Consider the following 23,301-nt stretch of genomic DNA (forward strand, 5'->3'; position numbering starts at 1 on the left):
GTCAAGCAAGATCGCCAAACCAGTTCTTGATAATCGGCTCTGTTGGGATGCCCAGCGCTACCTTACGAAAGTATGTGCGAGTCTGAGGTATGGTCTGGAGAAATCAGCAGGTCATTCGACCGTGACGGGGAGAGAAGCGCTACTTTCCCGTTCGCGACCGCATAGTCCATGAGGAGCTGATAGTTATCGAGTATCGCTTGCGCCCGTTCCCTTCTTTGCTTCTGAGAGTAATCTTCTCTTGAGGAGATATTCTTGACTTTGTCGCTCTGCGCTTTATGCTGAGGCGGTCTCTCCGGCGTCATGGACGCGGAATTTGTGGCCATAGTGACAGTGAACATGCGCGTGTGGTTCAGCAATGCCACCCCTGGCAATCTATAGATATATGGCTGTGGATATAGGAGGAACCTCGCTGTCGGTATTCACCTGGCGAAAAGGCTCTTTTAGCTCGTTGCGTAGTTCGCCCGGACGCGCCTCGTCTGATTGTAACAGGGCTGCGGATAGTAAGAGAGTACGCATCAGAAGATCTCGTATGTGTTTCTCGATGTCCAAGATGCAAAGCCCACACGTGATCACGCATACAAATCAAAGGTTCATGTCCGATTCGAGTCGGAACGAGAGGAGAAGCTGGAAGCCTACGAGATCACCCTGAGGGCAGTTTCGACTTTGTTTGCATTGGGAAGATATGCCTAGAAGCATCGATTCCATACGGATCGATCTGCAAAGCCCAGTTTAGACCGGCCCAACAATCCTGAAGCCGATGCTGACTTGATTTGTGTCACCTCCACGAGCTCTGTCGTCGTGCGATGCATTTAAATTCCAACTCCTGTTTTGTGCAACACCGACTTGTGATGTTGCTGATAAGTCCATCGCTGATCTAAGCCGCGAAACCGAGTTCTTCGCCGATATAGAGGGAAAATCGTGAGTCCCTCTTTGGTCATCATGTTGGGCAAAATTCGAAGACCATCCCACGACAAGTTACTCCGTGTTGCTTCAGATCTTCTTCCAAAATCAATCCCACAACGCCACTGTGCTGGTTGCCATGCCGCTAATCATCGAGAGGACGAAACAAACTTCTGTACACTCGAGACAATAGAACCTCGAGGCTGACCAGAAAGATTATTAAATTAGGTTTTGCAGCCATCGACCAGGCTGTTCTTGGGCCATGCATAGCCAGTGTCCGGCCTATCAAGTCATATTAGCGCGCCACAGTACGTCCAACAAGAGAGGACCGCTTACCAGCTGGTGATGTTTGGATTCTGATATGCACTGGAATGCTGTCGGATGTAGTCGGTGGTCGGGTAGCCCTCAGGATCGCAGGTCATCTCGCCGTCGTCGTCTTGGTATATACGGATGTAGTCGACCCTCATGGTGGCCGGCATCAATGGAGCCAGTCCAGTGAGGTTGAGAGCCGAGAAGCCAGGAGACATGCCGAAATTGACAACGACCGACATCGGCTCTTCCGGGATGAGTCTTTGGGCCACGTTCCCGTTGGGGCCAAGGGCTTGACCTTGAAGTCGCCAGACCGGATCTGAACCAACAAACCAGGTGATGTCTCCCTCGGCGCCGGGTGTGTATTCGAAGGCGTAGATTTGGTAGGCATTCCCATCATACCATTGGTTATTCAAATTCGACAACCCCGACACTGCTTGCTGGAAGGGACCACCTTTGTAGGTATTCATTTCCGTGATTGTGAAGTCCATGATCTCCACAAACTCATAATCTGGCTGATACCAGATATCGAATGGTGCTACCTGGAATGATTGCGAGGCCTTGCCGATCTGGTTTCCTTCTTCATCGAATGCGGCCACACTGGCTTCGATCGCATCGATCTCAGGTGCGGAGCGCGATTTCCCAGGTGTCGGATGGTCTTCTCCGGAACACGTACAGGCTGGGAGTCGCATACCAGGCAAGTAGTTGATGCCGTCTGGTGAACTCTGGTTGGCGGTAATGCCAGCGTCGCAGACATCGTCATAGGAATAGGGCCACAGCCCATCAGTAGTAGCAGCATAACCCGGTCTACCCAGGTTACCCATTGACCAAAATCCGGGCCAGAACCCGACGGTATCACCGCGACCAGGAAGGGATATGCTCGCCTCCAGTCTGCCACCTTTGAAGCACATTTGGTTCCAAGATTGTAGCATGCCGGACCGGTAATTCAGACCATGGTTTTGAAAAGCGTCAAATCGCAACTCCAGGACACCATCATTCGTGGTGGCGGCATCTGGATCGTACCATTCCAGATCCTTTGTCACGCCATACCAGATGTCCATCGCCGTCCAATATGGGTCGTCGCCATCATAAAATGTACGTCCGGGTGTTGTGAACTCATCAGAGAAGACGAGGTTCCAGGTGTTGCCATGGTAATCTTTCTTGGTTTTGGCCGACTCAGGCGTATGGGGGTCAATAAGACCAGTACGCACATTTTTAAGGAGATCGACTTTGCCGTTGTTGATGCAACCAATACTGTCTTTGCACGGGTCCGGTTTATTGGTGACCTTCTCCACAAAAGTCCTAACAAAAGGGTCAGCACGCGGTATAGTTGGGGGTGGGTGTCAACGAACAAGACAGGATAGCCTATGAATAGGACTAATATGCCTATTGTCATGATGGCAAGGCCGCCAATATTGACGATACCTCTTCTGTTGAAGACATCACAGTCGCGTGGTTCCCCATTTGGATCCGGGTTGTGCAGGTAATCGTCTTTCTCGACGTCTTCAGGGAAAAGAAGAAGTCCAGCCGATGGGAGAATATTATATTTCTCAGATACGGTCTGAGTGTTCACATCGTTGTCATCACTTCCAGCTCTTGATCCAGGCCTTGATTGACTTGAATCCCGGAAGGGATTTTCATACCCTCTGCTGTCTCTGCTCCGGTCCGACTCCCAACTTGACCGTCGTGAAGAGAAGCTGGAAAGGGCAGGCGATCTCAGAGGAGATGCATCGTCCCGGGACCTGTGAGGGCGGGTTTGCGAGGGAGGTAATAATCGTTCGGCAGCATCTTGCACGTTTTCTGATGAATAGGAGTTTGGATTTGGGGACTGTGGCTTCGAAGTGGTAGGTCTAGAGGATGTGGGAACAAGTGCTCGCAGAGAACCGTTTGGGTTGTTCAGGAGATCCTCCTGCCCCGAATTCAAGCGAATGTGTGGCGGGACTCGCGGCGGGGAGGAGTTGCTACTGTTGCTGTGAGACGACATTATGGTATGGCGACCGCCTCGTCATCTAAGGAGACCGATCGCCAAACTCAAAGACCGGCCGACGAACAGTCTTTGTTGGCTTCCAGGAGTAGAAGACGGTAGGGGTGGATGAAGATGGTTTCGGGTTGCTCAAGTTGACCAGGGAACCACAGAGGTGCAGCTTGAGGGACGGCAGAAGTCCACCGGCTGGCGGACGTAAGCAGCGTAGATTAGGCTGGAAAGATGAGTAGAACCAACGGAGGCTGAGCGTGATGGTGGACGTGAGACGGAAACGGACGATTTGATGTTGGGATGGGGAGGACTCGTAATGCGTGAGGCCGTGCAAAGTCGACCTGAACTCCTTTCTGGCCGGCAGGAAAGAGAGAGCTTTTTGCTGGTGAAAGAAGTCGGGTAGAGGCCGACTTGGTGAGGACGAGAGTGTCGTCTTAAAGAGTGATTGAACGAGTGGAAAGGCTCTCTGCCTTGAGGTGAGCCGGTCAATAAAGAATAAAGAATACAAATCAAAGTGTACGGGACATGGACGGATTGTGTTTGTTGGTGTTGAGAGATATGGAGGATAAGGATCAACTACAGGAGAGTTGACAACCGCAGGCAGTACTAACGGTGGTCCTATGGTAGTAGTTTGGTAGCCACGGGGGGCCGCGTACCTGAGTTAAGCCAGTTTTTGGTGGAGGACTAAGAGGTGGCTAGCCCTCGAGAGCCTGCAAATCCAGGAGTCCGCGGTGGACCTCCAGTCAGAAGGGGGCTTAGAGGGCTTGCCCGCTTGGCTCAAATTTCAGAACTACGGGCTTCGTCCGCAGTGCTAATAATGATTAGCCGTCAGATGCATGTGGGTTTCATTGAGCAGAAACCAGGATCCGCGATGAAACTCCGTGCAGAGTAAACCACGTACCTAATGGAATATGAGAAGAGCACTCGGAACTTCGACAGGCTTAGAAAGTAGGCCGCATGGAAGACCGGAAGAGCAGCATATTGTTATTATTGTAAGGTGTTACAGGTAGGCTCCCTTGGCTTTTGAAGCATGCCCGTGAATACTAGTATGAGGCTCGTGGGGGTCGATCAGGCCTAAGATCACCTGCGGTTTCCGGGCTGCAAGTGCCCTTTCTTGGTACCTTTAAGGTATGTACCTTAACCTTTGCCTGCGCCCCTAGCACTCCTGCCGCTGCCTGCGCTTGCCTGCACGGCACTGCATGCAGCAATAATAATAATACAATTATTGCCAGGCCTGCTGCGCCCGCTTTCGTGAAAACAACAACAAACTTGAACTGTCGCGTACTTTTCGCCTCTTTCACACCGGCCTACTATACTGCTAGTAATGCAAGTGGACGCCCCCCCAGTTCAACAGGAATCTTATTCTTGATCTTGCATAACAAGAGGTCAGGACGACGGCCTCCCTGGTGCCGGCAAGCCCATTTACCTGTTCTCGGCAGACACCTCGCACCTTCGATCGGAGCAGCAGCAGGATGCAGATCCCAGTTTCTATCAACTCTGTACTTTGTACATCCTGTTCCTCTTTCTCGGCAGCATCTGTCTTAGATGACTACGAACCTACTACGAACGACCTAGGATTTGCCTATCAGGTCCAGATTTTGTTCTTGAAAGACTGGAACCAGACATGGGCAATAAGCAATCCCAGTGTAAACCGGCGACCCAGGGGGTTGACGCGTCCACTGTCCAGTAGACTCAGGTGGCGGCCGTGGCACGGCAGTGCTTCGAAGACATCGAATCATCAATCGCTCACCGGGCGGAGAGCCCATCAGCTGGATACTGGGCGATCCTGCAGACCAAATCTGACACCCCCTTCCTCGCCCGCCTCCACCGCGTTCAAGCTAGAATATTGACGACCAATTGGCTCGATAGAAAAGGAACAGCCTCCGAACGGCCAGAAATCAACCTCCACCCTGTCAAGTTCCCCTGACACGCTGCTTGGCTGCTATTCTTAAATTGCGCCAGGAAGACGCCAATGGTTTTACAGGCCTCGTCCCAGACTGTGGGAAAGCACCACAAGAGGTACGAATATGCTCTCCACCAGGTAAGTGACGACGTTTTAGTATGTACGTACTATGATCGATCAGGAATGCCCTTTTCGGCAGCACGGAGGACGGCCAACGTACAACGCCGCTTCAACTGCAGTACGGACCTCCTTACAAATATCAGGTATGATCCCTCAAGATCGTCGCCTTGATCCTGGAAATCTTAGCCACCTGGATCACCCAGGTAGCTAGAGACTTTTGGCCAGAACCGTATCTGCCATTGGCGGCTATAATTGTTTCGAATGCCGGGAAGAGCAGCCTTCTCTCCTCTCGACCTCATGATTGTTGTTAAAGCAGTCGGCGGGCCAGTCACAACCCACACAATAACCGGCCACAATCGACATGCCGGCTTCATTTTGTCATGATTCTGCTGCGTGGGCTCATGAGGCACACAGATAAGCGAAAAGGGGGTTGACAGATGGCTGATCAAGTATTTTCTTTCCCCCTGTCTCCCTGCTGTCGACGGACTGCTTGATACACATCGGACATCCAAGGACGCCACCCCACTCATTTGAAATGATACTTCGTCCACCTCCACTGTGCCTGCAACCTACGTAGTACTTCCTCAGCCTGGAACATCTGTTCGATGGCGTGCTGATCACTACTTCTGTCCAACTGATGGTTGATAGTACGCGGAGTGGGAGCTTGGAACGTCAGCGTCGTTCCGAGACTATCTATAACGATTAGATTTTTCCCTTCTTCAGCCTGCCTGTCTGCAGAGGACAGAACTGAGATCGCGTACCAAGATGTATCGGAGATCATCAAAACTTAATGTCGCAGGAGCGACAGGCATGATCTTTCACTGGGTCCGCTTCGCACTTTGAGTTGTTGCTGCATACAACTTCGAATGCAAGATGTATGTGTTGACTTGGAGCATCGACTTGCGCCGTCGCAGCAACCTGACGTGAGTTCTACCTGGTTGTGCGTTCGAGTATACCGAACAACACTCTTTCTTCAAATACCAGGTATATCCCTGCCGTCGGACCTCAGATGGACTATGAACGGCATGCCGTGCAGTATGCAAGGATCATTTTACTTCTCGTCTGCTGCTGAAACTACGGTTATTGTCAGTCGACCATGGCATATGTTGCGGAAAAACGCCAAATGCAACCTTCCAGACGAGCCGTGGACTGCCACTTGCGGTTTCCAAAGCAATTCCTTCTTCCACGATACCGTTAAATGACAAACAGGTACGAGAGGAGCATATGATATCCGGACTAACAGCGACGTGAGGCGGCCTGGGTCATCCGTGATTCTCTGGAACGCCGAAGCTCTCAAGCCTCGTATGAGGTTCAATGTTGATACCGGTGTACTATGCCCACTGCTCGCCTTTGCGCAATATTGACGTCTTGCTGCAATATCACTTCTGCCATATGATCGTAGTCTATTTTTCTAGCACGACCTGCGCCAGTTCGAGGTGGTGGATGCAAAGGAGGCTCCTGCAGATCTTTCAAACAAGTCGCCTCTAAGACTCCATCCGGAGCCCTCTCCAGAAATATAATACTGCCCTGACCTAGTATTGATGCCATCCCAATATGCGAATGGGAGAGTTCAGCTGAACAAGACGCTCAATCGCAATGCAAGGCCACATGAGACGGTTTTAATACAAATTTCAGCATCTCATGTCCAACCGTCTGCTCTTGAGCCCATTAGCTCTCAACCGCCTTCACAACGACACCGACCAACATGCTCTCGCCAACCGTGAGAACGTAATACTCGACTCTCGTGCGCGTGATTTCCACTCTGAACACCTTGACACCGACATCCTTGATTTTCGCCGCCTGCGCCACCCTCTGGATGATTTCCTTATATTCCCCTCTCGGATCAAACTCGTCGGGCGTCAACTCTTCGACCCCGCGGACTGTTTTCCCCTTCGCACCAAGACACTTCTCGAATTCCGGGACACTAGGCAACGCGCTGCCCGCGTAGTTCAGGGCGATCGGCTCGAACGGCGCATCGGTGTCCGATGTATACGTCACGTCCGGTAGGGATTTCAGCGACGCCGGTAACGCCTCGAGTTGCGACTTGCTGCTGGTCGGATCGTATTTTGTGCGTGCCTGGGAGGTGGATTCGGATTCTTCGTGGCTCGTGCTGTTGCTGTAGCCGGCTTTGGGGTCGGCGTTGGCTTTTTCGAGAAACGCCGCGTACGAGGCGTCGTCGGCCATGGTGCGTTGAGGTGAGGTCTGTCGTGGAGGGGAGGTCTGGAAACGCAGTCCAATTCCAAGCAGGGAGATGGAGGCGGAGCGGTGCAGGATACTCAGATTTCGAATACTAGTATGTAGATATCTCTTGTTGATGCTCGGATGAGGTCTGAGGCGACAGGAAGACGTCGAAAGCGAGGGTCGAGGTGGTGTTATTGGTGCTGCTGCTGCTGTACTGATGGTAAAGGTGCTGCTGACGATCCGGAGCCGTTTTGACGACAGTCTCTGGAAACAAGGCCGGTTGAGGTTGGACGTGCAGATGAATGAATTTTTCGCGATGCTCGATTTATCCAATTGATGCTTTCTGGGAGCCGCGCTGGCAAGAGGTCGCTTTAGCATAAACTCTGGTGCCAGTGGTGAGAAGTGATGCAGGTTGTAGACCGACACTGGCATGGCATGGAAGTTTGAAGTTGAAGAGAACCCGATTTTGTGCTTGTAGAGGGTGACGTAGCACATGGGCAGCAGTTAATCAGATACCCAGCTCGCTAGGTAGCAAGGCACCTTACAAAATAAGTTGCACCGCATAGATGATATAGGTGCCTAGCAGTCCAGAAGATTAATACAATAGGCGTTCACCTTCAACGTAGGTGTACCTACCGCCTCTTGAATGTTCGACGGGGCCCCTACCAAGATCTGGCGGTGCCATCTATTTTGTGGGGTGGCTCGGTAGGTACTTCATAGTAGCCAGCATCAAGTAGTGCGCAAATCAGAGATGAACAGAAACACTGATCAGAGATCGCCATTCTGCAGCTCCCGTTCATATTTGCCCATTCGACCGCAAGTGTGGCAACAGGTTCAATAATGCTGATATGTACTTGGATACTCAGCACAGCCGTGGTCGCACAGGAATTTAGATTCCAAGCATGGCCACACACCTGAATATCTTCTTTAGAGTCCAAAGAGACTCTACTCGGCCGACCTGTTATGGATTTATGACTTCATTAAATGCTGCCATATGTCTCCAAGATGGCCTGGATGAGTCAAATTCATACACCCTCTAGCTGGGTCTGAATGTAACAGGCGACACTGCTGCCACAACGCGGGTAGTACGCACTGGAGCATATGGAACGTTGAATTGGGGTGAATAAACTGCCACCCAAGCAAAGAATACAAACAGAGAAGGACCAGGAGCTTTGTTGGATTTCGCTTTTAATCATTCCTGAAGCTGCCATTGCTATGCTACTTTAAGATCGTCTCGAAAAACCGAGTGACGACAATGGAAACACCATGGTATCTTTGAAGTCTTTTTCCGTGTCATTCCACGAGACGTTCACCATAGACATGTCTTAGCATTCCCAAGCAACATCATCCCACCAACATCCCCGACCCCATTTACGAAGAAGCAACAAGATCCTTCTTGAGAGTACCCAAGAACTGTCGCTTCTCCTGAGGAGTCTGGTAGGCACCGTGACCGAACTCGGACGAGGTGTCGATCCATTTGAGCTCGACCTTCTCGAGGGCCTTGCGGGAGGTGTGAGGGAACATGGATTTGCGGAGGGTGATGACTCGCTTCTTGACACCGGGAACGGAGCCCTTGACGAGGACGAAGTCGTTCTTGACCTCACCGTAGCGGACGAAGCCACCCATACTAGAGAGAGATTGTTAGTTTACCACTTCGAATGGAGAACAGTTGAACAGTCAACTTACGGTGTGATTTGCTTGCTGACAACGTCGAAGTCGGTGGCGGCGTTCTTCTCGTCCTTGCCCTTGCCAATACGGTAGACCTTGTGGTTGACAGAGGTACGGTGGTGGTAACCGTCTTGACCGGCACGGGCCACTGTCCATTGGACGTGCGACGGATGCCAGGCACCAATACAGGCGACCTTTCTCAGACCCTTGTGCGTCTTTCTGGGCAGCTTCTTGGTTCCCCATCTGCTGGTGACACCTGAGAAACCGTGACCCTTGGTGACGGCAATGCAGTCGATCATCTCGTCCTGCTCGAAGATGGTGTCGATCTCGACGGGCTTCTCGAACAGACCGTGGCCGAACTCAACCTTGTCTGCGGTGCTGCCACCGTTGATCTGGATTTCCATCAAGTGCGCCTTCTTCTGTTTGAGAGGGGTTTGACGGATCTGGGTGTGGGCGAGGACACGAACAACCGTGCAGTACTTCTTCATGCGCTCGAGCTCACGGGTGACCGAAGTGGCCTTGTTCTCCGAGTACTGCTTGGCGTACTTGGTGAAGGCCTTTTTCTTTGATCGGTACCAGTTCTTGTAGAATCTTCGCTTCAGTTCGTCACCGAGATGCTCTGCCCAGACGGTGGTAAGGGATCGAAGGCCGCGCGGGGTCTCGATGTAGCCGACGAGGCCAACAACGATCATCTAACCGTGGTCAGCCGGTGAATAGACCAGTGTTCAATCCGCAATTCTTACTGGAGGAGTCTCAATGACTGTAACCGCTTCGACGATCTCTTTCTTGTGCATCTTCGCACCAGGTCTATCCAAGTCCCGCACAATTGTGGTCATGCCGGCCTTGTATCCCATGGCTGCGGTGAGATGGACTGGTTTCTTTGGGTCATCCTTGGGAAAGCTGTGAAATGTTTCAGCTTCGACTCTAAAGGCGAGTCATGACTTCTAGAGAACCAACCTCTTGACCTTTCCTCTATGTCTTGCAGCCCGCTTTCGGGGAAGGAAAGCAAGCGAGCCTGCGCAAAACCGTCAGCAAAAGACTTTCAATGCGAACATCTTGCGAGGAGGAATTTACCATGTCGCGGCGCCTCGAATTTTCGGTGAGACCTGAAGAGATGATCAGCACACAGTTTGGTTTACAGAATACTGGTAGACTCACATCTTGTCGGATGTTGGGCGAGGCGGTCGAAGTTGTCGAAGCTGGAGAAACCAAGTCGTTCGATCTCGAAAAAGCCTGAAGTGCAGTGTTTCGTGCGGGAATGCCGATGCCAAGATTTGACTCTTGGCACTAGCAAATCACGTGCTGGCACTCCTGCATCTGGCGCTTGCCCACTACTGCTGCAATAATCCGCGTTCGGGACTTGACATTACTGGGCACGATGGAGAAAAAACGGATTGATGAGTCTGTTGACTTGGACATTGTAGTCATGATTTCATTTCTAAGCACAGTACAGAACCTTATATACAGGCAGATAATATCAAGGACCGCTTTTCCAATGCGAACCGACCCTTGCATCGCGCTGATACAGGTAAGCCCCGACTAGTACCACAACTATGTCACACAGGGATGAAAGAAGAGGAGCGTAAACGCAGATGATCATGCAGCTGGTTCCGGCTTTGGCGTTGCGGACGGAGGAGGAGGAGCCACTTGAGGACTGTCAAGGTTCGGTCCTGCGCCAGGTCTCTTGTCATCTTCGCTGTTGTTGTCATAGTCTTCGTCAACCTCTACTTTGCGGGCTGCCTGCTCAACGTGCTCTTGGGGCATTTCTTTCGGGCCGTCCAATATTGATTGCATCGAAGGGATTTGTTGCGGAGGAAGGCTAAAAGGATGATGAGCCGCCTCGGATGGATGATAGTTCTCGTTCGCGCGGCGCTCGTTCTCGCGACGAACTTCTGAAGAGCTTCGTCTGAAGTGCTCCTTTGTTGTTGACAGACGACCTGGGGGACTGTTTCGTCGGCTGGGATCATCGAGCCGAGCACGGGTTTCGTCGCTGGCAAGTTTCTTGGACGGTCCTTGCTCGCCCTCCCATTCGCGAGATCGCTTCATGGCTGACGCCGGCCGTTCGTCACGTTGGGGTCCATCTGCAGCTGGGAGCGGCGGAGCGGCTGAAGGCATACCATTCGCAATGCTGGGGAATGGTCCTCCAGAATGATACGGTGGTTGCCGGAAGGTAGATCCCGGTGACTGAGCAGGGTCGTCGCGTAAAGGCCTCAGCTCACCTGGTGGACTAAAAGGACGTCCATATGGTGGCAGTGTGGTCCCAGAACTATTACCATTGGTGTGAGGCGCGGGAGCTCCGTTCATGGTGGGAGATGGACGAACTCCACTGTTGAAGCCCGGGTTCCGATCTTGGAGATTGACCTGAGGTAGGGTTTGAGGGCCCGGAGGGTACATCCCTGGTACTGAGGACTGCATCTTGGGCGACGGGGACTGCATCTTCCTGCTCGGCGTCTGGCGAGCTGTATCATAGGGTCGAGGGGCTTCTTGTCTTGGGCTGGGTGCACGAGGCGGTGGAGCCCTCATAGTCTCCCGTCCTTCGAAGCCATTCGGTTGTGGCGGTGGTTGCTGTATGCCCGCAATGCCTCTTGTCCAGTCACTCACTCTGCCAGGATCAACTGGAGGCGGTTGGGATTGCTGATTGGAGGAAGAGGGCGCACCCCATTGAGGTCCTGGGGGAACGCCAACGCCATTTTGATATGCCTGCGGATGGACATCTTGAGGCACTGGAGCATTGTGCTGGTTGGGCCCAGTGGCTGCACCGCTTCTCAGAAGAGCGAGACGAGCTTTGATATGGGTGTTGGTAGGATCCAGCTCTGCAGCTCTGGCGTATGCGTCGAGGGCATCAGAGGTTTGGTTGTTGCACGACTCATACTGTATACCAAGTCAGTACTGGCCATTGAGGAAAGAGATGCTCTCCTTGTACTCACCAAAGTCCCAAGATCATACCAGACTTCGGAGATGTATGGGTTCAGTCGAATGGCGCGCGAATACGCATCAAGTGCATCCCGATATTGGTTGATCTGGTAGTACAGAACACCAATGGAACACCAAAACGTAGGGTTGCGTCCATCCCGGTACACAGCCTGTTGATAGGCTTCGTATGCTTTGGGGAATTTTTGTTGTGCCATGTAACATCTTCCCAAAAGGTACCAGCTCTGGGCATCTTGGTTGTCTAAAAGCGAATTAGTTGAAGCAAGGATAGAGCGTCCACGGAACACATACCTGAGCTGACCGACTGTTCAAGGTACTCGATGGCTTGCTCTTGGCTCTGATAGCTGTTGCTCTGTTGATGATGCAACCAACCAAGCTGTTGGAGGACCTTGGCGTGTTTCGGATCTCTTTCCAACACCCGGCGATATGCCGACTTTGCAGCTTCGAACTACAATACTCTGTCAGGGCGATCGGCTTATCCTCAGTGGTTAGGGACCTACGTCTTTCTGCTGCTCATAAACGTGTCCAATCTGAAACCAAATGTCTTCTTCATTTAACGGGCGTGGTGGATCATTGACGATGTACTTGAAGCACTGCAAAGGTGTCAGTACGTCCAGGACGGAATGAAGGAGTAACTGACCTCAAGACTCTGTTGGAACTTCTGTTGCTGCTTGTAGATTATCCCGAGTCTAAAGTAGATCTCATTGGCTTTCTCAAAGTCAGGCTGCATGCGCATGACTTGAGAGAAAGCTTCCTCTGCATGTTCCAAAGAACCGTATCGGTCATACAGTATGCCGATTCCATACCATAGCTTAGGCTCCTAGGCGAGGTCAGGCTTGATTGAACATGACAAGCGCGTCACAGTCCTTACCTTGGGATCTGGCAGATAGTACAAAGCCTGTTGGTAGGCAGTGTATGCTTCTTGTAAGTTGTCCATCATCAAGTAGCAATGTCCTGGCGATTGTTAGAGCATGTTCTCCTTGATAGAGTAATGAACGTACCCAAGTTCCCCCAGGCTTCACCGTTTGCGGGCTCTACTTTGAGTATGTTCTTAAGATACTCCATGGCCTCTGGATATTTCTCCTTGGTGCGCAGAATACAGGATATCGCATTCAGAGTCTGTGGTGACCATTGGTTGTGTCGGAGAGCTTGCTCATATGCAAATAAAGCCCCTTCATGGTCGCCAAGTAACTCATTCAGCGAGCCTACAGTTGCCAGTGGTTAGCAGAACCGTTCATGCAAGAGGTGACAGACATACGTACCAATGCGTTGCCATGTAGATTCGTTCAACTGCGCCAGAAGCCTCTGTCGCTGCATATGCGCATCCACAGGAGCAGCTCCATTCATTTGACCAAAATGAGGAGGATGCTGCAAGCCCAGGACACCAGGAGGAGAGGGGTGAGGTACCAAAGCCATTGTCGCGCCCAGACTGGTCTACGAGAAGACTGGATGAGTGGTTTGCAGACAGTCAGATCACTTGAGCGTCTACCAAGCCGTATCAAGACCTGGCGCCGCAGTCAAGGGACTTTTATTTGAGCCCCAGGCAGCTGCAGCTTCAGAATATCCAGCTCTTTGAGTCAACGCGGTCTTCCTGAGACTGAGAAAGTATCTTTGGCCGTGGAGAGCGTGGAGAGCGATATGTATCGAAAGGAAGGCGTTGTCTGGAAACAATTCCTCGCTTGTTAAGAGGCAGAATCAGGCTAGCCGGTCAGGGCGATCGGGTCTGGATCTGAAAAAGCACTACCAAGCAGAAAGGTGGGAACGCCGAAGGCAAGGTAGCAGAGCTGTAGTGTCGAGTAAGACACAACTTCGCACTGAGAAGTCAATGAAGAATATTGAGGATGGTGGGAAAGAATATTGGGCAACGCGGAGGATGAAGCCGGGAGAGAAGTTGGTGACGGGGGATGGGAGACGGGGTGTCAGATGGGAGGGAAAGTCGATGAGATGGAACAGGAAGAGCACGAAGCCACTAAGGGTAGGGTTTTGGCCTGGTAGATCTCAAGTCCTGGGTCACTTTGACATCGGGCTAGAGGGGTGGCACTGGCACACGCTACGTCGGCGACAAGTGGGACTTGGGCTGGGAGAAGCCATCCATGACTGCAGCGGTAGGTGGGCAGGTACCTGGGGCCATTATTTGGCGCCGGTGGATGCGCAACGGATGGATGTCGATGACTGTCATGGGTGATGATGGGATGGGTCATGGCTCATGCAGCCTGGCTCGGGCGCAGCCACCATCACCAACAGGCTGAGGTACTGCATCACTCACTAAGGTGCCCTGCCAGTGTACGACTTGGAGTGTACAGTACTAGGTACTACTGTCCTACAGTCGTCTGTGGACGCCACCGGGTGAATCCTCCAGGAGGCTGCAGCTGAGGTGCAGCTGCCATCGCACTGCTCAAAGGGCTAGGGTGGCTTGCCTGGCACCCTGCGGCTAAGGAGGCTGCCACGGTGCCACCTGGGATGCTTGGAACCACACTCCCACCATGCCTGTGACTTAACTGCCCGGAGTGGACCGGGGTGTTCCGTCTTGTTAGGTTTAGGTAGGTACCGGGTATGTGAGGATGTTTTGGCAGGGGGGGGCGGCAGCAACAGTGGGGATGAGTGTGTCCTGTCACTTGGTTCGCGGAGTTTGTCTACGCGCCTAATAAAATGACACCTACAGGTCCTTCCTTACCTACCTACCTTACCTACTAGGAGTACCTTAGGTAGCTTCCCCTGCTACCGGCCCTGTAAGATGTTCGTCGCATATGCATACTATCTCACCTTCCAGGTAGGTATTGATGGGTGCGAGCGTCACCGGAGGTATGCGTGAACACCCGTACCCGGTATCGCAGGGTGCACCTAGAAAGCATAGGTGCCCAGGGATACTCTCGTGGCATTTGGTGCCTCGAATATATACGGTCAATGTGGTGTGGTGTGCCTCAGGCTGAAGCTTCTCTTTATCTCATGCTCTCTCACCCAGATTTGCTAACACGTTACAACCCGCTCAGTTGATCTCAGAACACTCTCGTACGCGAGACAGGGCACCTCCACATCTATATCAGGAGGTTGACTTTTATGCGTCGCGTGTGAGCCGCACTGCTTCAAGTTCGTGAGGCCAACCAAGGCCAGGCCCCCCAGGCAGGGGTGGCCGAACCAACATCTCCCGACAAGCAACCAGCCACCCACCGAAGGGAGCGGCGTGGCACGGTCCACCACGTTCGTCTGTTCGCAATAATGACAAGAAGGAACAGGACATCGAATGAGATGGGGCCGTCAGTGACGAGATGGATATATCCACCTGTCCGCTTCTGACAGGGCGCCCCTGTTGTTGGAGAAGAAGGAGAACTTGAAGGCGCTTTCTCGCTTCCGACCACCGCGCGCTGGGATTCGTCCCCCTTCCCGACCGACTCCTGACCTTTTCTCCACTCCACTGCAGTCTCCACAGCCCATGGGCTTACGACTAGTAGCCGTCGCCTAGAGGCCTTAGCTCCCTGTCTTCTTCCACGAGCTCTGCCGCCAAATTTTCGCCTGTTTCCAGAACCTGGCGGTGCGCGATGAGCAAGCGACCGGCAGATGATCAGATCCCCAGCCCGTTGAACCACTCTTGGCTCACCAATGCAGGTAAGTACATAAATTTGGGGCGGCTACTTTCTTTCTATAGGTGCTATACACTAACCAAACTCTCAGCCCCAGGGCCTCCTTAGCTCTGATTACGTCCGATTTGGCTGTTTTCACGTCACCCGAGCATACACTGCCTAGGTGCTCTGCACGTCGATAAGTGCAGGTGGTTTTAGAGATACCTAGGTAGTAGTTTTCTTGCGCCGCTCAATACGTAGTACCGCATCAACATAGGTCATAGGTACGCAGCCTCCTGTCGCAAAGCATGATTCGGACGGATCTCACTTACGGGGTCTTTCAACACGAACCGAGTTTGACAAGCCCAACCAGGCTTCTCTTTCCGTGGCTACCAAATATTCCAGTGCGGCGACGACGGGCGTCAGTCATTTCGATTTAGGCGTGGTGTTGCCGCTAAAGTTCCGGGCGTCATTACGCTTAATCTGCTGCCTCCGCACCGCATGTTCGGAGCCGTGGCTTGGGGACCCTTTAGGCGTCTCATGGGTGAATTCCGAATCAAACGGCTAATAAAGCTCGTATTGCTTGGGCTCCACCGGTGATTCTGCCATCCATCACCCCTCGGACAATCCTTCTACTCTGTGTTACGAGTACCACGGCACCACGACACTGCATGACGTTCCCGGGCTGAAACTGTCGGTATTTGGTAGGTGTGCAGGCGTGAGTGCTTGTCCGGCTCAGCAACAGTCTTCATGTAAAACGAGGACGGACCGCCCTTGCAGGGAGCCTGGCATGTCTGGCAGGTCTGGCAACACTGCCAACACTTACAACGGGCCTAGACAGGATCGGCATGCAACTTGTCTTGGCCGCCTAATGATGCGTGTTCAGCCCTTCTATCGGATTCAACGCCAATTCGACATTTTCCTTCAGTTGCTCGAAAGTGCGCAGAGCGTTATTCCTCCAAGAAGTGAATTGAATACAGAGTCGGAGTTACAGCAGAAGGCAGGAGTAAACGCAACAGCAAGTGATGCTAATTTGAACCTGTTATTGACCACCGCAAGCACCCTAGGCCAGCTAGCTCCAGCAGAAGATGACAATGTCCATCCTCTTATGTCTATCTAACCTACCCCTAGTAAGTACTTGGGGCCGATGATAACAAGCACTACAGAACGTCACATCTTGATCGACTGATATGCTTGGTCACACTAGCAGGCGAAGCTTGACTGACGGGCCTTGACACCCATACTCCATCATTTGACCAGCTGTCTCCGTGCAGCTAGAGCATGGCAGGTAGCACATTTGACAGAGGAACGAGACACGGCGTCAACCCCTTGTGTCACCCACGCGGCCTTGGTACAGACACCGTCATCACACGGCTCCCAGCAAACAACACTTTGTGGTGTGCACGCTGTCATTCAATTGCGTCTATGATTCGCTTCTGCTACGGCGGATCTTGCATGAAGTGTCGTGTAGCTGTGAAAGGCTGCAGCTGAATATATGTACACTCCTAGATCCTAAACGCCCCCGTGCCATCGCCAACTTTCGGTTCAGGATCTGATCCAACGCCATGTTTCCGAATGGGAAAACAAGATCCGGGCAGGCGCAGCTGGACGGACTAGCGCAATCCAGATTTCCGAGCACTCGTTGCACAGCCTTCGGGCGGGTGGCTGCATTGCTACCAAACATGATTGTTCTACACCAGAGGAAGGTTCGTGATGGGGCATCCGAGAAAACAGAATGCGAGCAGACAGTTTCTCGCAATCTTACTCTATCGGCGACGCCGCGCTGGAGGAAGAGAAGGGATCGTCATGCTTAGCACGGATAGTGATTGCAGCCTCGGGGGTCTCACTAGGTAGGTAGGTATAGTGCATGGCTGAACCGTAAGACAGCTTTGGCCAGACATATATTTTGGGCATTCAATGTTGGCAGACTAATCTGCACCTGTTGAATATATGATCCTGTACTGGTGCTTCGTTCCACAAAGCAGCTAGAAAGAGCTTCAACCGACCCTTTTAGGATTGTGACCATCGGTCCAAGCAACCAGATGGCAAAAGCTCTGTCTCGACTATGATGCGCATACTCGGTTGTCATTGGAGACCCGCCATTTCCGGGGTTCATGGAGTGATGGAGAAAGGTCGTGCACTCCTAAGATTCAATAAAATCCCAAAAAAGAACCGTAGTGGTCAGGTGACTGTCATGTGATCTGTGCAATCGGGTTCTCGGGTCATTACTTGCTCTCCGAAGTCAGATCTCCGCCTCCTCACGTGACTGAGAGATGATATTTCCGCTTTTTGTTTGTGGGGAGAGCCTCCGCCCAGCCTGCCCAAAAATTGGCCCTGTCGTCGAGGTCGACTGGGAAAGTAACAGATAGGAAACTACCTGTAAGTAGCTGGGCATCAAAGAATGCAGCCAAGGGCTTGTAGTCTTATGCTATACCCGGATGATGCCCCTGACTGCTGCTGCTATCCACTGCCAATATCTTGGAGATGAAGAGAAATTTCATGGCAAGGCTCCTCACAGCCTTGGGTTACACATGTGATTTGCCAGCTGTGCCGGTAACCGTCGGTGCTGACAGCTTGGAAGTGGTTGAATCTTGGGCAGAGGCTTGGGCCTCTCCAAATCAGGAAGATCATCGGCCAGGCTGCCTTGGACCTGGTGCATCTCCTGTACCAGGCTGTGAGTAATCACTAGTACGGTGCATGCAACCTCCTGTGATCGGAAGCCGGGTGAAACTCAGCTATTCTCCCGGCCAGCAGCAGAGGTCTGGTGATACCTGGGTGATTAGCGGTAGTACGTAGTAAAAGAATTAACAGTACCTACCTAAACACAGGAAAGAGCATCAGTTATCTGCCAATAATAACCCAATAATAAATCTACATTATGTGCTTAGGTACTCTAGTACCTGGTAGCTTAAGTAAGTCAGATAGCTGTCAGCGGTCCCTGTGCAAGTGCTGCGTAGTATAAGGGAGCACGTACACCACCACGCGCTGCATCCTTACGAGTACAATATTTGCCAAGTCCTGGGCATCTGGGCTCAAAGTTCCATCTTGAACACGTCTCTCCCGCCAGAAACCACACGTCGATCCTCGCACCGATGAGCCTACTGGATATAGGGCAGCAATGCAGGCGCCCGTCGGCATCCGTATATCCGTGGCATCTTTCTCTGCAACAATGGTTTGTATCGCGGGCAGACTGCGTCGAGAACGAATCCATCGCCAAGTATTTGCCCAGTCGGCCAAGCATTGGCACCAGGAGCCCAGCGGCGCAGGAGCGCGAGATGGCGGAAGATGATCCCAAACGACAAGACGGTCGCGGCCCTGTTGCCAGTGCGGTCTCTCCCTTCTGTTAAACATGTTCCTATATCACTGTTGGTTCCCCGTGTCCCTCATGCCATCTCATCTTCGTGCTACAGGAAGTCCTCCTCCTCGACCAGGTCTTGCCGATCCCAGTTCAGCTCGTCAACCTCTGCTACCTTGGTGATGAGATGAGCTCTGCCTAGAAGAACCACCTCGTTCGTGCTTGCCCGTCTGCACACAGAATCATGGCATCAGACCGGTCGTGGCCGCCTATGAGACATTCTGCTGCGTATTACGAACGTCGAACCGGTCCTACATCTGCCACAGCTCAATACCAACAGCAATACCCGCCCCTCTCTTCACTGTCTCATCCTCCAGTGGCCCATGTCAATCCACATCCTCGAGTCTCCCTGCCGACTCCTCGGACAGACTCGACTCGGGCCCTGGGTTCAATATCTAGCGGCGAGTCGGGATCGTCCGCCAGTTCGGACTACAAGACCTATTTACAGAGCATACCATATCAGTACAGTCCCCACACAGAGAGGGGCTTGATGGATGACTTAGCCGCCAGAAATTCATACCAAGGTTCGCATGTGGGAAATGGCGCGCACAGAAACGGTCTGGGGCTACGGTCTGAAATGACAGAAGACAACTCGACCGTTTTTCGATATATACGAGAAGACCCAACGGAAGAGGACAAGGAGAATGACCATGCCTTATGGATTCTGGTGAGTGCCTTTACTACCTCAGAACGGACCTGGCCGACTTTTGTATACTGTTGTATACTGGATTCTGATGTTCAAGTTTTTCAGGTTTGGATGTCCATTCTCGACCCTTTCCATTGTCTCTTCAGCGCCATCTACACCGTATTCGCCGTCTTCGCCATTTGTCTCCTCCTTCCGCTACGGCTGTGTCGTCGAGAATGTTCTCCGGGTACATCACTCGTGCGCATGGTCGCCCCAGTATTTCGGAACCACCTCCAGATGATGTTCGCCAAGTCGCTGGACGATGCTCACACCTTCGAGTTCAGTCCTTTTTGCCTGTTCCTCATTCACCTGGTGTCTCCCATCCTAAGTATTCCGAATGCAGTTGCCGCCTGGGTGGTGGCGGTCTTTTGGGTCTTTGCCATCATCATGGGCAATCCCGACGGAACGGAAAAACGTGACGACGGAAGAGCCGCCGTGCTCATCTTGCGGGACTGGTGGGAAAAGGTTTTGCTGTACGCAATAAGGAAATAAAGATGTATTCTATTGATTAGCGTCACGAAGGGATGATTGGCTTATGTCTGGCATGCATTTGAGCGAGTGATATTCTTCAACTTGAGACCTATTTCTGGCAAATCTTGGTTTGACCTTTCTTTTCCGGAACCTTTCTTTCTTCCCACCCAATATCGATCTGACACAGTGCACAGCGCGTCGACTCCAGTGGCCATCTCTGCAGCGGCTCAAGAACCCAGAACTGAAGTACCTCGAAGTTGGGCCCCCATGCCTCAACCTCACGACGATGCCCCTGGGAGGGACCAGCTTCTCGTCTGTTACGTGAGACCATCGAGCCAGAATGGAATCGGGAATCTTTCATAGTGAGATGGTTTCTTGGGCTCCAGCACACCGGGCCCAAAAACCCAGGTGGGCAGAACTGCTCGGTTTGCGAGACTTGTACTACAGTAGAGAGATCTCAGAGACCAATCCTCCAGAAAACAATGGCTCTAATAACATCTTGGTTCCCTATGGAAGCGAGTGTCGTTGGCGGCTTCATTCCGCGCCCGCTGAAAACATCTTGAAGATAGACATCGATGGTCCAGGAGACGTCGTCATTAAAATCAAACAAGGTGACTGGTCAGGCTGGCCTCCAGCCCCAAATTACCTCACAGTGCACACGAGCCATTAGCAGTTCAAGAGACCTTATCACATTCCCTTCCCATGTATCATCTATATCAAACACAAAATAGCCTACGTAGGCGCCCATCCACTTACCTCCACCCGACACGCTCAAATCCAAAATGCCTTTACAATCAATGGTTAGACCAGACAACCTCTTCATAATATATTCATCCGGCCACTTTCATGACTTTTTCTTCATGAGTGATGGCCCTCGGCGGCTCCAAGTCACCACTATTCCTGCGCGACGTGCTCTCGACCAACTTCTTCAAGGCATCCGGAGCATCTTCGCGGGTCATGACGACCTCGACGATATTGAGGCCCTTGCCACGCCTCAACTGCGGGTTTGCAAGGACGTCATTCAAATCGCCCCAAGTGCCAGCTCGTTTGGTGAAGACGGGGTATTCAGGGTCGTCTTCCGGGGCGCCAAAGTAAGTAGGGGCCTCGAGATACCTCCAGGGTTGGATGTCGTTGTATGCGGCGCGCATGCCATGGATCCATCTCTCGATGGTGTAGCCGTCGTTGTTGATGACGAAGATGACGACGTCCAGGCGGTTGCGGATCATGTCGGAGAAGACCTGCGCCGTCATCTGCAGGCTGCCGTCGCCTTCGAAGAGGATGGTCCGGCCCTGCGCAGGCCGCGTGCCCTCGGCGATCATCTCGCGCTGCGCCAGCGCCGCCCCCGCACACGCGCCCAGCATGTATCCGATCGACAGCCAGATGGAGGAATTGACCAGCGTCGTGTGCGGCGGGAGCACGAAGTCTCGACCTCCGACGGAGGGCGTGCCCGTCTCGGTCAGCACGATGTCGCCGGTGTGGAAGAAGGTCGAAATCCGTTGCCAGAAGGTCGCTTGGTCGATCGGGTCGTCTTGGCCCGTGGGAGGGAGCGCTGCCAGCTGTGCTCGTAGGTCGCCCAGGTCCGGGTACGGATCGTACCGGGGCAGTTTGGCTTGATCCAGTCGGGACAAGATCTTGCGGAGAAGCGGTTTGACGTGTATCTTCTCGTGTCGGGTGCCTTTGATCTCCACGCTCTCGCCGTCGAATATGATCGTCGACTTGGGGTCCGGCGTCGTGCTGAAGCCGAATGTGTTCACGTCGCTGGGTAACGGGCCGAGTCGGATCACCACGTCGCAGCCGCGTGCCCACGGCATGTAGATCTGCTTGCCGGCCGTGCCTGCATAGATTCCGTGGAAGTTGGGATATGTTTCGTTGATGATGCCTTTGCCGAATGGGGTGGTCGATGTCGGGAACCCTGTCACCCGGACCAGTTCGTCGGCTTCTTCGCTGATCCCATATCGCGACGTGAAGCCGTCTACGATGATGAAGGGCTGTTTCGAGGCGTAGACTGTCTTGAGGATCAGGTCGGCCACGGCATTTTCCACTTCCTCGTCGTTGGGCGGTAGTGAAAGGTCGATGGGCTTCTCCAGACCCGCGGCCGACACTCTCGCCTTCACCATGTTGGTGGGTAGTTCGATGTACACTGGTCGACGCTGCAGGATACATTCTCGCAGACACCTGTCGATCTCGGCAGGTGCTGTACTGGGGTCGGTCAAGTTGGCTTGAGCCACTGTGATCTTGACCGACATGTCCGCGAAGACGCGGAAGTCACCATCTCCGAGGGAATGATGCAAGCATAGATGCTGTTGCTGGGCGTGCGTGGGTGCCGTACCCACGATATGGACCACCGCTGCCCTTTCCGCGTAGGCTCCAGCAATGGCGTTAATCGTGGAAAGCTCGCCCACGCCAAAGGCAGTCATTAGGGCTGATACGCCCTTGATCCTGGCATATCCGTCCGCTGCGTATCCGGCATTCAGCTCGTTGGCATTTCCGACCCAGTCAAGGCCGGCTGGTTCGATATAGTCGAGCGCGCTTAGATTGTAGTCTCCTGGGACACCATGGACGGCCCGAACGCCAATCTGATGGAGTCTTCTAAAGATGTAGTCAGCTAGATCGATGTGGCTGACCATCTTGGATGTATTTCTCGTTGAAAGATATTGACACTGTATTGTATTCCGCGGGTAATGGAGGATGGATGTGAATATTGGAGACAAATCCAGCTGCAAGCCTACCTCTGAGGAAACCGAGGGTGTCCTTATCTTATATGCTCGAGGTAACAGAGGGCATATGACATGCGCGGATAAGGCGCAAGGTGCAGGATCAAGGCCACCATCGCTAACTGAAGGTTACCTTAGTTAGTATGATGATGGATGGCGGTACTGATCGAGATCATGATGGGTGGTTGAAGGAGGTTGTCCGCGCATCTGACAGTAAGACAAACCACGGGCAACTGCGGCTGGTTGCGGTTGGCGACGGCAAGGGTTCAGACAGAAGAGGAATCGCGGCCACCGGATGTCGAAGGGAACGATACAAAAGACATCGAATGACTTGACTGGACTGGACTGGACTTGTTATCAGACCGACGAATGCCTGGTGTCTCATGAGGGAGATGGGGATACCACCGGCTACATATCGTTTGTTTTTTGCCTTTTGCCTTTTGCCTGCGTGAATTCCTGCTTTTGATCTATACATGTATCCTGCCGACTCAACGAATCTATATCATCCATACAATATTGCAACTGGCTCAGA

The 23,301-nt window shown here is 52.6% G+C and overlaps 7 protein-coding genes across 7 annotated transcripts; 1 reads left to right on the forward strand and 6 right to left on the reverse strand.

Annotated features, from left to right (window-relative positions):
• Window positions 1–110: 110 nt before the first annotated feature.
• A1O1_06809 (uncharacterized protein) lies at window positions 111–338 on the reverse strand (the record flags this gene model as incomplete). Its single annotated transcript, XM_007727686.1, has 1 exon — window positions 111–338. A coding segment is annotated over one exon (228 nt), but the record flags the coding sequence as incomplete, so codon positions are not given.
• Window positions 339–1,124: 786 nt separating this feature from the next.
• A1O1_06810 (uncharacterized protein) lies at window positions 1,125–3,193 on the reverse strand (the record flags this gene model as incomplete). The annotated part of the gene is made up of 3 exons (XM_007727687.1): window positions 1,125–1,182; window positions 1,237–2,511; window positions 2,562–3,193. 3 exons carry the CDS (start codon window positions 3,191–3,193, stop codon window positions 1,125–1,127), a joined length of 1,965 nt encoding a protein of 654 aa, XP_007725877.1.
• A 3,682-nt stretch (window positions 3,194–6,875) lies between these two features.
• A1O1_06811 (uncharacterized protein) lies at window positions 6,876–7,391 on the reverse strand (the record flags this gene model as incomplete). The annotated part of the gene is made up of 1 exon (XM_007727688.1): window positions 6,876–7,391. One exon carries the CDS (start codon window positions 7,389–7,391, stop codon window positions 6,876–6,878), a length of 516 nt encoding a protein of 171 aa, XP_007725878.1.
• Window positions 7,392–8,759: 1,368 nt separating this feature from the next.
• A1O1_06812 (60S ribosomal protein L3) lies at window positions 8,760–9,910 on the reverse strand (the record flags this gene model as incomplete). The annotated part of the gene is made up of 3 exons (XM_007727689.1): window positions 8,760–9,015; window positions 9,075–9,748; window positions 9,800–9,910. 3 exons carry the CDS (start codon window positions 9,908–9,910, stop codon window positions 8,760–8,762), a joined length of 1,041 nt encoding a protein of 346 aa, XP_007725879.1.
• A 742-nt stretch (window positions 9,911–10,652) lies between these two features.
• A1O1_06813 (glucose repression mediator protein) lies at window positions 10,653–13,403 on the reverse strand (the record flags this gene model as incomplete). Its single annotated transcript, XM_007727690.1, has 8 exons — window positions 10,653–11,927; window positions 11,984–12,228; window positions 12,279–12,435; window positions 12,488–12,580; window positions 12,628–12,807; window positions 12,859–12,941; window positions 12,989–13,192; window positions 13,250–13,403. The coding sequence occupies 8 exons, from the start codon at window positions 13,401–13,403 to the stop codon at window positions 10,653–10,655; spliced, it is 2,391 nt and encodes a 796-aa protein (XP_007725880.1).
• Window positions 13,404–19,083: 5,680 nt separating this feature from the next.
• Window positions 19,084–20,076, forward strand: A1O1_06814 (uncharacterized protein; the record flags this gene model as incomplete). Its single annotated transcript, XM_007727691.1, has 2 exons — window positions 19,084–19,566; window positions 19,651–20,076. 2 exons carry the CDS (start codon window positions 19,084–19,086, stop codon window positions 20,074–20,076), a joined length of 909 nt encoding a protein of 302 aa, XP_007725881.1.
• An 809-nt stretch (window positions 20,077–20,885) lies between these two features.
• A1O1_06815 (uncharacterized protein) lies at window positions 20,886–22,682 on the reverse strand (the record flags this gene model as incomplete). The annotated part of the gene is made up of 1 exon (XM_007727692.1): window positions 20,886–22,682. One exon carries the CDS (start codon window positions 22,680–22,682, stop codon window positions 20,886–20,888), a length of 1,797 nt encoding a protein of 598 aa, XP_007725882.1.
• Window positions 22,683–23,301: the final 619 nt, after the last annotated feature.

The sequence above is a fragment of the Capronia coronata genome (assembly GCF_000585585.1).
Source record: "Capronia coronata CBS 617.96 chromosome Unknown acBCG-supercont1.6, whole genome shotgun sequence".
NCBI classification, from domain to species: domain Eukaryota; kingdom Fungi; phylum Ascomycota; class Eurotiomycetes; order Chaetothyriales; family Herpotrichiellaceae; genus Capronia; species Capronia coronata.